Below are 16,918 nucleotides of genomic sequence, written 5' to 3' on the forward strand. Positions count from 1 at the left end.
TTTCCTGTCCTTTTCCATCTGACTTATTTCTCTTAGCATGATACTCAAGATCCATCCATTGTTGCAAATGGCAGTATTTCATCTTTTCTTATGACTGAGTAGTATTCCATTGTCTACATGTACCACACCTTCTTTATCCAACATCTATCAAAGAACACTTGTGTTGTTTCCATGTCTTGGCTATGAATAATGCTGCAATGAACATAGGGGTACATATATCTTTATGAATAAATGTTTTCTATTTTTTTAGAGTAGATAACCTGAAGAGGGATTGCTGGGTCATATGGTAGCTCCATTTTTAAAATTTTTTGAGGAAACTCTATATTGTTTTCCATAGTTGCTATCAATTTACATTCCCATCCATAGTGTATAGGGGTTCTTTTTTCCCACATTCTCTCCCAACACTTTTTATTTTCGTCTTGTTGATAATTTGCTTTTCCTTTTTTTAAAAAAAAATCAATGTGCCACTTTTTTAATACATATCACTCTGATATTATATTTTTTCAGGCCCTTTACATTTTAAAGTTATATGTCATATTAAAGGGGATGAAATAACTTTCAAAAGGATGCTTCCGCTCTCATGGTATTCCATCGATGAGAGAGAAACATCGATCAGCTGCCTCCTGCACATCTCCTACTGGGGATGTGCCCGCAACCAAGAAGTTAACCTAATGAGGTTAATTGGGGGTTCAATTTTAGTTACCCCAAAGTGTTAACAGTGACTGAGCCAAACCGGTTTCGGCAGGCCCTTTACATTTTAAAGTTATATGTCATATTAAAGGGGATGAAATAACTTTCAAAAGGATGCTTCCACTCTCATGATATTCCTACCTGTAAATGAGAAATACTGTGGCCTAAAATCCCTTAGAAGAGCTTAAATTTTAAGACTCAAATAAATAAATAAAAGTTAACCTAATGAAGTTAATTGGGGGTTCAATTTTCATTACCCCAAAGTGTTAACAGTGACTCATGTTAACACATGAATGTACTTATGTCATGCATAACTGCCTTGGTCAGCGCTCCCAGGTGCAGGTAAGAGCAGCCACCCTCTGCATGGTCAGGCAGAATACAGATAACGCACAGTGACAGTGGGAAGGCAGGGGAGCAGGCTGACAGCTCAGTTTCCAGGACCATCAGCCAGAACCACACCACTGCAGTGACCTGCTACCCCTGCCCCAGGGCATACTGTTTCTTATGACACCTGTGTTAGTGAGTGGGAGGCCCCGTGTCTCCCCTGTTTCTTCACACAGCTCACACCCAGGCAAAGTCTTGGATGGGTGTAGCTGACTGGTGGAACCCAGGGTAGATACTGGCACCCCAATGCAAGGGAGGTGGGAGAGTTAGGTTTTGTTTGTTGTCCATTTGTTTTTATCTATCTGGAAAAGACAGGACCCACAATCCAGGGATCTACTACAATTGTAGGGATGTTGTCTAAAGATACTGGCAGTCACAAATGACAGGTGTCAGCTGTGATAACGTCTCGTGAATATAGCAGCAGGCAAATTGTGTAAACTGTTTGGCCTCTACTGTTAAAAAAATGTGTAGAAAGAGATGGAAATGCAGAGAAATGTTAATGTTGATTATCTCTATGATAGATTGTTGGTAATAGTTTCCATATGTTTTATTTTCAAAAATTTACACACAGAAACTATATTTTGTTATAAATTAGAAAGAAATGAGAGTTTAACATTGGAGAAAGAATTCATTAAAATAATTGCTGCCTTGCTAGATGGATGAAAACTCTATCTTAAAAGTCCTGAGCAGATTTAATTATCTTTCTGTCAAACAGATGAATGCTGAATCCAAACAAAGTCAAATAAGCAAAAAATTACTCTCTTATTTAAGCTGAGATTAAAATCTATGTCCTGTGGCATTGCCCTCAGTGGGTACAGTAGCTGCGATCACTTAGAGAGTCATAGCATCTTAAATCAGGAGGGCCTCTGTCATCATTTACCCTAACTTTATAGCATTTGTCTTGATCTGAAGTTTTTAAAAATACAAACACACACACTTGTGCATACTTATCTGTTTAATATCTGCCTTCCCCAGGAGACACAAGAGCAGGGACCAGGAATCCCCAGAGCCCGCTACTCCATAGACACATAGTAGGTACTTACTATATACTTGCAATGCTTGATTGTTGATGGTGAAATCACAAGGGAAGGGACTGTAGCTAGTTATCTGTAGACTAACTGGGGAGTCTTCTGGTCTCACCAGCTGACTGGCTCTCACTGAGATGGTTGTGGCTGCGTGGAACATCTTTCTGCCACTTTCTGCAGTCCTCACTGGAGATTCTAAAGCTCTTTGAGGCCCACCGGCTTATTCTCCCCTTGAATACTTTTTTCACACCTGCCCCCTTCTGAACCCCAGAAAATGTGAGGGTCCTGCTATTTTCTTTGGCTGCTTTGGAAAGAGCATAGTTCTTCTGCCCTTAGGCTCCCTTCCCCATCTTGGAGTTCTATTCCTATCCTACTCTCTGGACCTTCCTAGAGGTCAGGGACTCTTTTCAAGGGTTCAGCAGTCCCTAACTTTCTTGCCTCCCTTCATCTGGTCCAGAGGGTCTCCTTCTCACCTGGGGACTGGGAGGATACTCACCCACTCAACAGATGTCCGCCATGTCTTTTCTCTTTGGCCTTGGTCTCTCTATTGGAAAATCATAAACTGGGGATTTGACTCATGTTCTCTACAGTTGATGATGTCATCTTTTTCCATCTGCTGTTGCTTCAGTGGGGAAAATGTGAAAGGATCTGAGGAGATTTGGGGGAAAAACAAACTTTGGTGAACCTCTCAAAAATATCATCGGTTCTATTTGTACAAAAGGTGGGCCAATCCTCAGGGAATAAATTAGCTATGGTTGACCCACATTTTCGAAGTCACTCTCCTGGGTTGTCAGTTCACTACGGATTCTAGAAATAAAGAATCATGACACTTGGGAGAGAGAACAGAAAGTCTGCAAAATGAGGCGCCTGGCGGGATGGCCGTTTTTGCTGCTGTCATAAAGTTGCTCCCAAACAGTTGAAGAGTCTGATAAAATAAATACCTGTCATGTCATTTAGGAGTGGGTGACAGGCGGAGAGTCCCTGAGCAGGTGACAAGCTGTCCTTGACTTGGTAAGTTTCCGTGCTTTCTTTGTCTGATTGCATCTCATAGTAAGTGATACGCAATGGGAGCTCCCTCTGTCAGCTCAGTGACAGGATTTTCGGTGAGGAAGGAAGGTAGAGTGTCTCCGTGTCAGCCGGAGATGATTGTATTAGAAATCACCTGTCTTAATGGTCCTACCTTCATCTGCTAAGCTGTGGGCAAATGAGATTCTATGCTTTATCATCAGGCTGCCAGGCAAGACTCAGGTAACTATATGTAAAACCTCATGCTCTGTTGCACAACACTTGATGTTTGCAAGGAAAAATAAGTATCTTGAAGCTTTTTATAGCCTTTGTTTCTTCACAGCAAGAGAATATTACAAGTTTGTGTAAGGCTTTATATTGTCATGCTTAACCACTGTGACTTTTACAACTGCATGTTAGCTGGGGCACCGTGAATTACTGGAAAAGCACCATGAAGATGTCATTGAGCTCTGCCTGCTGCTTCATAGTCTTCAGAAGTTACAAAAAACAGAGCTGTGTATGCCATTTCAAGCTCCTTATAGTATATTAACTATACTATGTATACTGAGATGCCGTTCTCAATAACAGGAGGCCATTTTTTTAAAAATATTTTTTTATTGATTTCAGGGAGGAAGGGAGAGGGAGAGAGAGAATCATAGATCAGCTGCCCCCTGCACACCCCACACTGGGAATAAAGCCCGCAACCTGGGCATGTGCCCTGACCGGGAATTGAACTGTGACCTCCTGGTTCACAGGTTGACACTCAATCACTGATCCATGCCGGCCAGGCAACATGAAGTCCTTTTTAGCCAAATTCTTGATAGAACAGTTTTTCCATAAAATATGTTATCAAGCAACCATTCCTCTAGGACAGTGGTCGGTAAACTGCGGCTTGCGAGCCACATGCGGCTTTTTGGCCCCTTGAGTGTGGCTCTTCCACAAAATACCGACTTCTGCGCATGGGCCACGAAGTTTCAATCGTACATGCGCACCTGCACGTGGTATTTTGTGGAAGAGCCACACTCAAGGGGCCAAAGAGCCGCATGTGGCTCGCGAGCCGCAGTTTGCCAACCACTGCTCTAGGATCTACTTCATTATCAAGTAGAGGCTAATAGCATGTTCTGTAACTAACAGAATCATGTGAAAGCACCATTAGGGAAAGGGGACCAAATATTCGAACTTCCTAAATTGCAGCCCTAGTTAAAGACGCGTGTAAATGCCCAGGTAGAGCCTGTGAAGAGCCGTCCTTTCTAGTGTAGTTGGACCACTCATTGTGGAGACAGTGCCTGCTGTGGTTGTCTTTTGGGGGTGGGATGAATTCAGAATGGGAAGATGATGAAGAACATTAAAAAGAATATTAGATTTTTACATTTTTTATTTTATTTTTTAAAAAAAATATATTTTATTGATTTTTTACAGAGAGGAAGGGAGAGAGATAGAGAGTTAGAAACATCGATGAGAGAGAAACATCGATCAGCTGCCTCCTGCACATCTCCTACTGGGGATGTGCCCGCAACCAGGTACATGCCCTTGACCGGAATCGAACCTGGGACCCTTCAGTCCGCAGGCCGACGCTCTATCCACTGAGCCAAACCGGTTTCGGCAGATTTTTACATTTTTTAACCAATGTTTTAGAATGGTGTCAATTATTTAACCACATTTTTTTCCAACTTGTCAGGGTTTTTTGGTAAGCATTTGACTTAGTTTTTCTAGCAAAGATAACTTGCACACTCATCCTTCATCAGTTTGTCATATTTTAGTCACAAGTTTACAATAATGAGCACAACTGGCATAAACAAGCTTGAGGTAAACACAGTGACTTTGGTAAGCACACAGGTCTCAACAAAGGACAGGAATGGGCGTGCCACAGAGCACCTCCTAGCTCCAGCATCCCGTTGGCAAAGGCAACCCTCAGCATTTGTTAGGAAGGACTGGAGGACGCTGGTTAATCTATGAATTGGTTAAAGGGCCTTTAATCAAGAGAGTGTCTATATAAATACATTTTCATTAATATGCATAGGTGATAACTCTTAAGGAACACTTCTTGAAGAATGATTTCTAGTACAGGTCCTACTGAATTTGCCTTAATGAACAGCGACAGCTCACTTATAATCAGTGGAGTATGTCTGCACACGTAATTGGCATTCTAAAGTGCTTCTACCCAGCAGTCTAGTTTATTTACACTCTGGTACTATAATTGGTTTGTTCATCAGACTTCTTTTTTCTTAGATGGGAAGAGATAATGTGTTGGTCTACTCTTCACTGAGTTATCACAATTTTTAAATTAATAATTTTGAGATTTAATGAGTGTTTGTTCCACTTATATATGCTCAAGATCCTAAATACCTCTGTCAATGTCTTTAGATTTTTTTTCTCTTCTAAGTATGGGTAGCAGTAAAGTATGCTATGCAGAGGATGGTTTAAAAAATAAACAGATATTGTCCTACTAATAGATTTGGGAAATTTTAGAGCTTAGAGACAGAGAGAGAAGCATGTGTGTGTGTATGTGTGCCTTATGTGTATTATACACACACACACACACACACACACACACACACAGGCAGAGAGAGACACAGACAGAGAGAGAAAGAGATAAGCAAAGCAAGAATAAGAGACAGAGTCACAGATATATTTATATTGTATTATATTACATTGTATATATTACATGATATTCACATACTCATATGTATATATAGAGACAGAGACAAAGGGACACAGAAACAGAGATAGGGGGACACCAAGTTAGGGATAAAGAAATTGAAAAGCAGACAGAACAGATGAAAACAGATGAGAGAGAAAAAGCACACAGAGAGATAGAAAAAGACAAACAGAGACACCATGCAAGAATCAAAAAGAAATGGAGATATCTAGAGAGACAGAGGAAGGGCCATCTCAGTGATGTCGCTCAAGATTAGCTCCATCTCTGCCGTGTTTTAGCAAAACTGTAGAGCCACAGGTGTGGAGGTCAGAGGCCTTGGGGAAGCCATGTCCTTGGCTAGGACAGAGAGGCAGGCCCAGGCTCTGCCTCGAGACACAGTGTCCTAATAGGCAATACCAGATTTATGAGTAGTCACAGCCTGTGCATTGATTAGATGGCCCTGCACCACTTGTTTAGATCTACTAAATGTGTGTGTGTTTTGGTTTTGGTTTTGGTTTTTTTTTTAGCTCTAACTATATTTTAAAAAAATTTTTTTTGGCTGCAGAAAGGTATTGAAGGAAATCTCCGTGGGAGGGCTCAATCCAAATGACACTGTGCAGGCCAATTTGGAGGCGCAGCTCCTTTCCAAGCTGGACCACCCAGCCATTGTCAAGTTCCACGCCAGCTTTGTGGAGCAAGATAATTTCTGCATCATCACGGAGTACTGTGAGGTGAGAGTGTCCTTCTCTTCTCGACATCGTAATAAAGATCTGTTTCATAGAAAAAGATGTCACTAATCCATGCAAAGCCACTGTGACCCACCTGCTTATAATTTAATCACTTTCTTCCTTTAGCCCCATTCAATGAATAAACTATCTTAGGTGAGAAACAACTGACTCCTACTGCTTGCAACGATTGCTGCTACCTCTGCCCCTGCCTTGGCGCACTGAACTGTCCTGGCCCTGCACATCTCACTGTCATCCGTACTGTCCAAAGGCACTTTCTGCGATGATGGAAATGCCCTGTATTTGTGCTGTTTAGTACAGTAGTCACTAGTCACACATGACTCTTTAGCACTTGATGAAGTATGGCTAGTGTGATTGAGGAGCTCAATGTTACATTTTATTGAATTTTAATTAATTTAAATTTAAACACCAAGTAGTAGCTTGTGGCTACTACTGACTTGGACAGATCCAGATAATAAAGCTATAACTTTATTTCCCTGCATTAATTTTTAAATTTTATCTACCAGAAAAGTTCTAAGAATAACATAAGGAACTCCCATATACCCTTCGTTCAGATTTCCCAATTATTATCTTTTTTCCACATTCGGTTTATCATTCTCTTTATTCATTTTGTGCATCTATCTGTTTCTCATGAACCTTTTGAGAGTAAGTTCAGACATGATGTTCCTTTGTTCTAAATACTACTATGAGTATTTCATAAGAACAAAGACACTTTCTTACATAACTACAGTACAATGATCAAAATCAGTGGTTCTCACTCAAAAGTGTGATCCCAGACCATATCAGCATCACTTGGGACCTGGTTAGAAATACACAGTCTCAGCCTCCCCCCTCCCCCCCCCCCAGCCATGCGGAATCAGAAATTCTGGGGGTGGGGTCTGGCAATCTGTTTTGACAAGCCCACAGGTGAGTCTGAAGCACACTGAAGTTTGAGAAGCGCCCATCTAATCCACAATTCATATTTAAATTTAACCCCATGTGCCCCAAGTATGTCCTTAGACATCTAAGAATGTTTCTATAAGAATTATTTTCTTGTGCAGAATCTAACCCAGGTTCGTCTGCGTTAATTTTTAAATGCTGGTGGTTTCCAGGGGCTGAATTGCTCTCTGGGGAGGGGCGTTGCCATAGTGACAGCAGCTGGCAGGGCTGGGAACAGCTGTGGGGCTTCTGGGGCTTCCAGGGTTTCAGCCCTGAGCTGTCAGGCTGTCATTTCCTTCGCTCCTGAGGAGTGACGTGTGGGTATTTCTCATCTTCAGACCCGAATTTGCTCTTAATTAGCACAGCCTGGCACTATCCTCTTTTTATTGAGCTAAAATAGTAATACTGAAAAGGGCAGATGGCCAAACTTGCACTTCAGGAAAATGCTGTATCACCATTGAAATACTTGGTCTTTTTTATCTCCCAAGTTTCCTCTTCTGTAATTTATTTATTTTATTATAATGTATTTTTATTGATTTCAGAGAGAGGAGTGGAGAGGGAGAATTAGGAACATCAATGATGAGAGAGTATCATGGATCAGCTGCCTCCTGCACACCCCTTACTGGGGATCAAGCCTGCAACCCGGGCATGTGCCCTGACTGGGTATCGAACCGTGACCACCTGGTTCATGGTCAACACTCCACCACTAAACCACACCAGCCAGGCTTTAATTTAATTTAACACCTATATAAATGCATTCATGAGACTACTACATCCACCACACAACCCTTTGGACACATCAGGTTATGAGTATGAAAAGCAAACAACGGAACTCTCACAACTTCTTAAGATCTAACTAAATCTTTGAGCGGGAATAGTTCCAAAACTACTAAAGTGGCAGAATGTTTCAAATATTGGTGTCTCTGTTCTCCCCACCTAGGGGAAATGGATCTACTTGTTGTTCCCTGTCCATCTTCCAGAACGTCAACCCCTTCGTCTGTGCTTGGGCCATTTCCTTTAGAATGCCCTTCCTAGCCCCACACATTCAAATCCTCCCCATCCTCCCAGGCCCAGCTGAAATGCCACCTCCTCTACAAAGATTCCCACAATCTCCTGGCTGGAAATCATTCCCCATTCATTCCCCCTCTCATAGCATTTTCTCTCTTGTGGCACTCAGCACTTTATACATAGTATAAACCACCTCACTTCTCAATGTATGGGATTCATCTTTTTCTGATTCATTTTTATGCTACATTGTGACCCACGCTGTGAGCCACAGAGAAATTAGCACTCAGGAATTTATTGTTTTGGTTTTTTTTCTGAAAAATTCTTTACCACTTGCTTCCAGCTGTTTCCTATCTCATTTCTGTCAAAGGCTGATGATAAAGAATAAAATATTGGATCCTTCTACCTGTCATATATGTCAAAAGCATTTTGTCCTACCTATGTTTCTGGCACACCTAACAACGTACTACACCAGTGGCCTGTCAGGTACTGCCTGAAGGTTTTTCCATTGGGTTAGGATAAGGCATCTCCATAGCTGGGTGTCAAATTAGTAGACAAAATAGAGAATAGGCGTGATCACATATCTCCTGGAGAGAGAGAACATATGACTATCGGGGCAAAAAGTGGGGAAGGTTGGACTTGTCTGTTTCATGCTTGGTGATATTAACATAGCTAAACAAAAATGATATCAAGATCGTGGTAGTGCTCATCCTTAACTCCACATTGTAGTCCCTGGAGAGCTTTCAAAAATCCCAAGACCTGAGGCCCACCTCCGGAAAGTCTGACTGGATTGATCTGGGGTAAGGTCCAGACATTAGGATTTTTTAATGCTCTCAGGATGATTCTAATGTGCAGCTGAGGTTAAGGACTGGGGGGGAAAAAAGGATAATGGTTAGCATGGGAACAGGAAAGTAGAGTCATAAAGGGAAACTGTCAGGGGTGTGGAGCACTGAGCAAAGTTGGGGCTCAGATCTGAGAGCAGGGAAGTGTGGCCCTGGTGGTGGGTGTGGTTTTATCTCAGGCCACCTTGCTTGGTGCTATTGTTGATGAAAATTACCCACTTGGTCTCCTGGCTCCCTGAGCAGCCTTCTCATTCCAGTTCAGCTCTCCACATATGTCTCTTCTAACGGGAAAAAAAATCCGCAGGCTAAACCAACGTGAGCTTCCCTTGTATCGGCAGTTCTGGTTCTCATTGCATATGAATAAATGGGCATTCTAGATTGTTTATTGCTTCCTTAAGAGTTTGAAGTTCATCAAGGCCATAGTAACCAGGGGTCTTTCCAAAAGCCATTATTGAACCCTAACTCTGTGTCAGATATAATTCCAGACCTGGTGTGGGGCAACAGAGATAATATGATCTTTCTTTAATGAACCTGCCTGTTAGTATAAATAAATTATTTATATCAGTGATTTTCAACCTTTTTATCTCATAGTACATATAAGCTAATGACTAAAATTGTGTGACAAAAATCCTATATAATAAAAGTCCAAAGACCGAATGGCAGAACCACCAGAATGACTGGTTGACCAGTCGCTATGATGTGCACTGACCACCAGGGGGCAGACTCTGAACATAGGAGCTGCCCCCTGGTGGTCAGTGTGCTACCACAGTGGGAGTGCCGCTCAGCTGACCCGGATGAGCAGCTGCTCCCGCTGTGAACCCCAGAGCTGACGGGCAGGAACCCGGGCTGCCTCCTCACCCCAGGCTTCTCCTCCTCGCTCCCGGCTGCCTCCTCCAGAAGCCCGCAGGTCGCGCAGCACCGCACCAGGCTCACAGAGCTGACCCTGGAGTCTGAGAGGCGGGTTTGTGGCCATTGCGGACTGAAGCCTACCCCACTGCCTCTCAGTGCTATTGTCCCTGGACCGGGCCCTGACCGGGTCCCCTGGAGAGGCGAGTGCTCTTGCTCCACAGAAGATGCTGGACCAGGGAGCAGCCGCTCAGAGGGTGGGTCCACAGCTGCTCGGCTGACCGGGATGAGTGGCATTCCCACAGCGGGCCAATCCCCACAGGCCATGCCCCCCACCAGTGCACGAATCCTGTGCACCAGGCCTCCAATATAGGTATAATTTTGAATCACACCAGAAAGCTATTGTGTTGGCTGTTGTCATTTTTTTACTTGACAATCTAAGGGAAAGGAGGTCAGTACCCCTGACAGAATAGTCAGGTATTTATTGCACGTTTAAAAATTCTTGGAGCACACCAGTGTACCTCTTGCAGCCAATTGAAAATTGCTGATTTATATCAATGGCTAAAATGTAAGGGGGATGGGATAAGTGTCAAAAAAAAAATGTATGGTTAAAGTGCTATGGGAGTTAAGAGTAGAGAGAAATGACTTTGGACTGCAAGAACCATGGAAGGGCTGGCATTATATATGGGAAGGATTAGGTTAAGGAATATGGATGAGGCAAGGACATTTCAGTTAAAAGGAGTCTATAATAATAAAAGCATAATATGCTAATTAGACCAGACTTCCTTCCAGATCACCTTCCGGATGATGCCGAGGCTGTGAGGGCCGAGCCCCTTGCACTAATTTCATGCACTGGGCCTCTAGTAATGTGAAAAAAGTCTCAGAAGTAGAAAAGCATGGGCCGTGATTTAGGAACCTAATACTTCACCTTTAATTGTAATGTGTTTGCAGTTAAACACATTCCCTAATGTTAACAACTTATTTAACCTAATATTTTGCCAGTTCCCCCTCTAGTGTCTTTTGCCTATTCCCAGGATCTAATCTAGGAACCTTACACTGAATTTAATTGTTGTAGCTCCTTAGTCTCCTTTCATCTGTGGCAGTTTCCCTTTCCTGCCTTGTTTTGTATGACCTTGACACTTTTGAAGGGTATTGGTAAATTATTTTGTAGACTGTCTCTCAGTTTGGGTTTATCTGATGTTCTCTCATGATTAGATTGAGGTTATGTGTCCTGGGCCAGACGACCACAGGAGTGATGATGTGTCCTTCTCAGTGCATCACATGAAAGGGTGCATGTTAGTGTAATTTCTTCCTGGTGATCTTAACTTTGGTGATTTGATTAAGGCTCTGTCTGCTGAATCTCGCCACTGTAAAGTTACTATTTTCCTTTTTGTAATGGATAAGTATCTTGGGGAAGATACTTTGAGGGTGTCCATGTTAATATCCTGCTCCTCCTCAAATTTTCCTCCACTGATTTTAGCATCTGGCATAATGTTTACTGTGATGTTTTCCTAATGGTGATTATGTATTTCCGTCATTCTTTCCACATTTACTACTTGGGATTCTTCTATAAGGAAGAGCTATCCTTCCATTCCTTCTCCTCCATTTGTGTATTTATCTAAGTATTTATTTATATCAACATGGACTCAGACAAGTGTTTTATTCTGTGGGCTGTACAACCAATGTTATCATTATTTATCCTATTGCTCAAATTATTCCAGCTTTGGCTGTTGGAGCTTCTTCAGGTTAACCCCTGTATCCTCTGTATCCTCTTATCATGCCCATATCCTTTTTCAAGGAGAAGTGGATTCTCATATATTTTATAGATGAGGAAATAGGACCCCAGAGAGGTGGAGTGATTTTTCTGACAATCACGTGGCTTGAATGTTGAATCTCACTCAGAGCAGGGACATTGGAAAAGCTATACCCCCTTTTAAAAATATTTTTATTGATTTCAGGGTGGAAGAGAGAGGGGAACAGATAGAAACATCAATGATGAGAGAGAATCATTGATCAGTTGCCTCCTGCACACCCCCTACTGGAGATCGAGCCCACAACCTAGGAATGTGCCCCAACCAGGAATCGAACCGTGACCTCCTGGTTCATAGGTCGACACTCAACCACTAAGCCACACCAACCAGGCAACTACCCCTTTTTAAAAATTTTTACTTAGGTTACTTTAATTCCCTTCTTAATACTTAGAGTCAACTGAATAGTCCATTATTCCTATCTTCTCAAGCATGCAGCTATTTACTTTTACATGGACATGAATGAGTTGAGATAGATTGTTTTATTATTCATATCAACAGTGTTAACCAAGCGTGTTTCAAAAGGAGGCCCTAAACCAGTGGTCGGCAAACTGCGGCCCCTTGAGTGTGGCTTTTCCACAAAATACCACGTGCGGGCGCACACATACAGTGTGATTGAAACTTCGTGGCCACACTTAAGGGGCCAAAGAGCCGCATGTGGCCTGCGAGCCGCAGTTTGCCTACCACTGCCCTAAACTAAACACAAATTTCAACCCAGCCACACTAATCAAGCCTGAAACTTTCAGTTATAAGATGAACAAGGTCTGGGGATCTAAGATGCAGGAACCATAGTTAATCACATTACACTGTACACCTGACATTTGTTACAAGAGCAGATCTCAAGTATTCTCACCTCAGAAAAAAGTAACTGTGTGGTATTGAATGTGTCAGTCAACTTGACTGAGGTAACCATCTCACAGTGCACACGTGCACACTGTACACGAAAGCTGTCCCTTGGCTTATTCTCATTTATATTCTGTATCTTTATTTTTGTTTACATGATATATATAAACACAGAAACCTGTGTATGCCCTAGCCGGTTTGGCTTAGTGGATAGAGCGTCAGCCTGTGGACTGAAGGTTCGATTTCGGTCAAGGGCACATGCCTGGGTTGCGGGCTTGTCCCCACTGGGGGCATGCAGGAGGCAGCCAATCAATGATCTCTTTCATCATTGATGTTTCTATCTCTCTCTCCCTCTCCCTCTTCTTTGAAATCAATAAAAATATATTTTAAAAAAGAAACCTGCATATCAATTTGCACACACATTTTAACATGATGACATTATTATTTTCTCTCAGTAGGAGACTAGTAGCATCACACTGACTTCTGTTCAAATCTTGGTCCATGTCCTTGAGCAAGTTATTTCACTCTTGACATTTTCCTGACCTCAAGCTAATGTAACAACACATATTCTGTTAGGTTTTTATAGCAACTTGAAATAATGGATGTTGAAAAAGTGGCCATCAGTGCTTTGCACCTAGTAAACCATCAGTAATGGAAGTTGTTAGTTCCTTATTTCATTGCTATTCCCTTCTCCCCTTTCCCGATATCTTTAGAGGGCAAGGTAATTTTTACCTCTTTGAGTTTTTTATTTGCAGCCTTTACTGTAGGGATTCATGCCAGAAGGAGGGAAGCAGGCAAATTTTTTAACACTAATGGGTCTGATGGCAACTTTTAGGCAAGTACTTGCCAAGGATCTGTTTGTTTTGTAAAAAAGAACATTTGAAATTTCTCTTATGCTTCTTGTTTATGTAAAGCTGTTTAAATACACCAAGTAAGTGGGTTGAGTTTTACAATCTCGAAACTCTAGTGGGTGTCAGTAGACTCTTGCAAGTGAACTTGGCAGTAACATGTAACCACCAGGCTAATTAGCTCTCAGGGTGTTCATACAACGTCATACTTGATGTGTTCTGGGTCTACAATTGGAGACAAACCTTTTTCTGTCTTTCAAAGCCATTGTTATAGTCCTGAAACTCTGTCTGGGGCCTCCAGCACCCGGAATTGGTTGTTTATGGATGAGAGACATGCTTGATATTTATCACTGTGACGTGGATTAGTGGCCATCTGTCTTAGTCTGTTCAAGCATCTATAGCAAAATACAATAGATTCAGTGGCTTATAAACAACAGAAATCTGTGTCTCACAGTTCTGGAGGCTGGAAGTCTGAGATCAAGTTGCTGGATCCAGATTCAGCATCTGGTGAAGGCCCGATTCCTGGTCTATGGACCGTCATCTTGCTGTGTCCTCACATGGTGGAAGGGGTGAGGGAGCTCTGTGGGCTTGCTTTTATAAAGACAATTTCATTCATAAGCGCTCCACTCTCATGATCTAATCACCTCCCAAAGGTCCCACATCCTAATATTATCACACAAGGGTTAGGGGCTCAACATATATATTTTGGGGGACACAGACACCATCCTTCCTGCTGTGAGCGGTAGCCGTCACACATGAGGCTGGCTTCAGTGGTTTGCTTTGCTGGAATGGCTGCTGATTGAGGGACCTAACCATGACCTTCAGAGAGGGGTGGCCCATCGGCCCTCTGGTTTTCCCTGGCAGCTCCATCCCGGAGTGGGTAGGCCTCCTTGAATTTGCTCCATGTCAATTCTGTTATGGTCTAAAGTTTATTCAGTAGGGAAGACTGTAAATAATGTGTCTCACATTTTTATACACATAAATCAGTCTGTTCATGATTTTTGTAAGTACCAAAGTTAAAGTCATTTTATTTGTTCCATTTATTTTCTTTGCTTAAACTATGAAATATTTTAACCTTTTATCAAAAAAAGTTAAAAAAATAAAGCCACTGATTTTTACTTAAAATTGCTAATGAAAAAAATTGAAAAGCAAACAAGTTTCATTTAAAAGAAAGGAAGTAATGCACTAATATAAAGCAATTCATAAACCCAGTAGCACTTAGGCATTTGGGGTATGGCTTTAGTTGGCATATGACTTTATATAAATATAAGTATTCAAAAATAGAATCAGAATAACCCACTTCAAACAGTTTACTTTTAAAAAGACCAGTGATTTATAGATGAAAGTATTATTTCATACCACTGCTTAAGGAAAAAGTGAGTTTTACCATTTTATTCATGTTCTTGTACATTTGCCTCAGCAGGAAGAACACTTACTGTAAAATAACTTGAAAAAAAATCTTAGCTTGAGGTGGTAAACACATAACACATATACAGATAATGTATTGTAGAATTGTATACTTGAAACCTATATCATTTTATTAAGCAATGCAACCCAATAAGTTCAATAAAAACATTAGCAACTAAACCTAGGAATGCTCATTTATATTAGCAGACATAAACATTATGGTACCGCTTGGCAGTTGTTAGTAACTATTTAGGATCTGGATTTTCTGACTTTGCTTTTCAAGCGCATTATATAGCTTGATGTTTCCCCCACTTTGTATGCACTCAGTTGCAGTGAACTTCCAAACTTCTAAGGAAATGTTTTCTGGTTCTACAATATAATGATAGAGGACCTTCTTTCCCTGCCCCCTCTACCTCCATTTATTGGTGTTTTCCTAAATGTAATGTCACAGGCTTTTTAAAAGTGTCGTTATAAAATGATTCTTATTCAATCATGACTTTCCCAAGTACATTTTTTTACCTTTGGAATTTTTCAAATTATTGAATAAAATGTTTCCATTTTATTCAATAATTTGGATAAAACATTAAGTATGTGGCATATTTGTATTATTATCTAGCAGTGTTTTCTTTAAGTGTGGTTGGTCCATGGACCACCTGTTCCAGAGTAACTTAGGATGCTTGCTAAAAAAATACATATTCCTTGCTCCTCTTTGGATTTACTTAGAGTCTCTGTTGGTGTGTCCTACAGATATGCATTTTAAATAAGCCACTTGGATGATTCTTACGCATGCTAAATTTTGAAGTCCATTGAAAGGATGAATTAGAAGCTAATTTAAAGGAGATGTACAGTGGGAGGGACCATTTAAGATGTCAATCAAGTGAATTAATAAGGGGCAGCTTTTTCATTTTAAAATGAAGAATAATTTTTCAAGCTCCTTCTGAAACTATGAGATTACTTTGTCCTTTGTATTTGCTCTGAACATTGCAGTTTCGTTGTATTCAAGCTTCTGAGAAGGCTCTACTTTGGCCTTTTAAACTGGTTGAAAGTACTTCTGTTGGTGACTTAAAATTAATTTTTTTAATCAAATCCTTTGAGGATTTAGACATTTTTAATGGCGATCAGAGATGGAGTTTAGAGACTGTATTTCAATTGTTTTTCATGTCTTCAAGGTCCGAGCATTTCAGAGTCAATCTGATGTTGCCTAACTGGGAGGGGAATAGGGAGGAGATACCATTAATCCATCAAATGGAACATTTTGATTTACAGATTTTCAAAACCTTAGAAGTTAACATCAAGGCTTTTATTGCAACTTTCAAGAGTAATATTAGTGAAGAAAGTATTTTTTTCTCAGTAATATTATCTCAGGGCAACATTATCAAATTAAAGTCAATATTCTTTTCATTAAAGTTTTTAGAGTGATAAAAGGATTAACTATTTTTCAAAGGCAAATTAAGGAAACATAATGTGCAGATATTATAATAAGAATTTCTCAAACTGAGGTGTGACATTTTATCAAAAACATTTGATTTTCACTTGGAAGATGGCTCAGAGAAAGAAAGTAATTAGTGCTTTTCATATTGCTGAGTTGAAATCAGACTGCTTCACAAGAAATTATATTTCTTAGTTATATAAAAACATAATTTGTTGTGTCTTAATCTGTGAGTGACTTGATTACCTTAATTAAATCCTAAGAAAATAATCTACAGAGTATTTATTAAAGAACATAATAAATACAAAACAAAGAGTTTTTCCTGGTATCTCCAAGTGAAAATCTTGCAAAGTGAAAATTGTAGGGTAACCTAAGGAGGATAAGACCCAGCTTTCTGATTGATTTGATCTTTTGGCTTTCTTCTCATTTGAACACAACCCTTGCTTAATACTAAGAATTAGCCTGTTCCTTCTTTATATGGTTC

General features: G+C 40.8%; 1 protein-coding gene across 1 annotated transcript in view; it reads left to right on the top strand.

The window, feature by feature from the left end:
* The window catches only part of NEK11 (NIMA related kinase 11), a 152,687-nt gene that overhangs the window by 25,787 nt on the left and 109,982 nt on the right, over nucleotides 1-16,918 (top strand). The window contains exon 3 of the mRNA XM_023749322.1: nucleotides 6,308-6,473. Within this exon, the coding sequence (XP_023605090.1) occupies nucleotides 6,308-6,473 (166 nt within the window). The remainder of the gene's footprint in view (nucleotides 1-6,307; nucleotides 6,474-16,918) is intronic.

The sequence above is a fragment of the Myotis lucifugus genome, unplaced genomic scaffold (assembly GCF_000147115.1).
Source record: "Myotis lucifugus unplaced genomic scaffold, Myoluc2.0 scaffold_8, whole genome shotgun sequence".
Lineage (NCBI taxonomy): Eukaryota > Metazoa > Chordata > Mammalia > Chiroptera > Vespertilionidae > Myotis > Myotis lucifugus.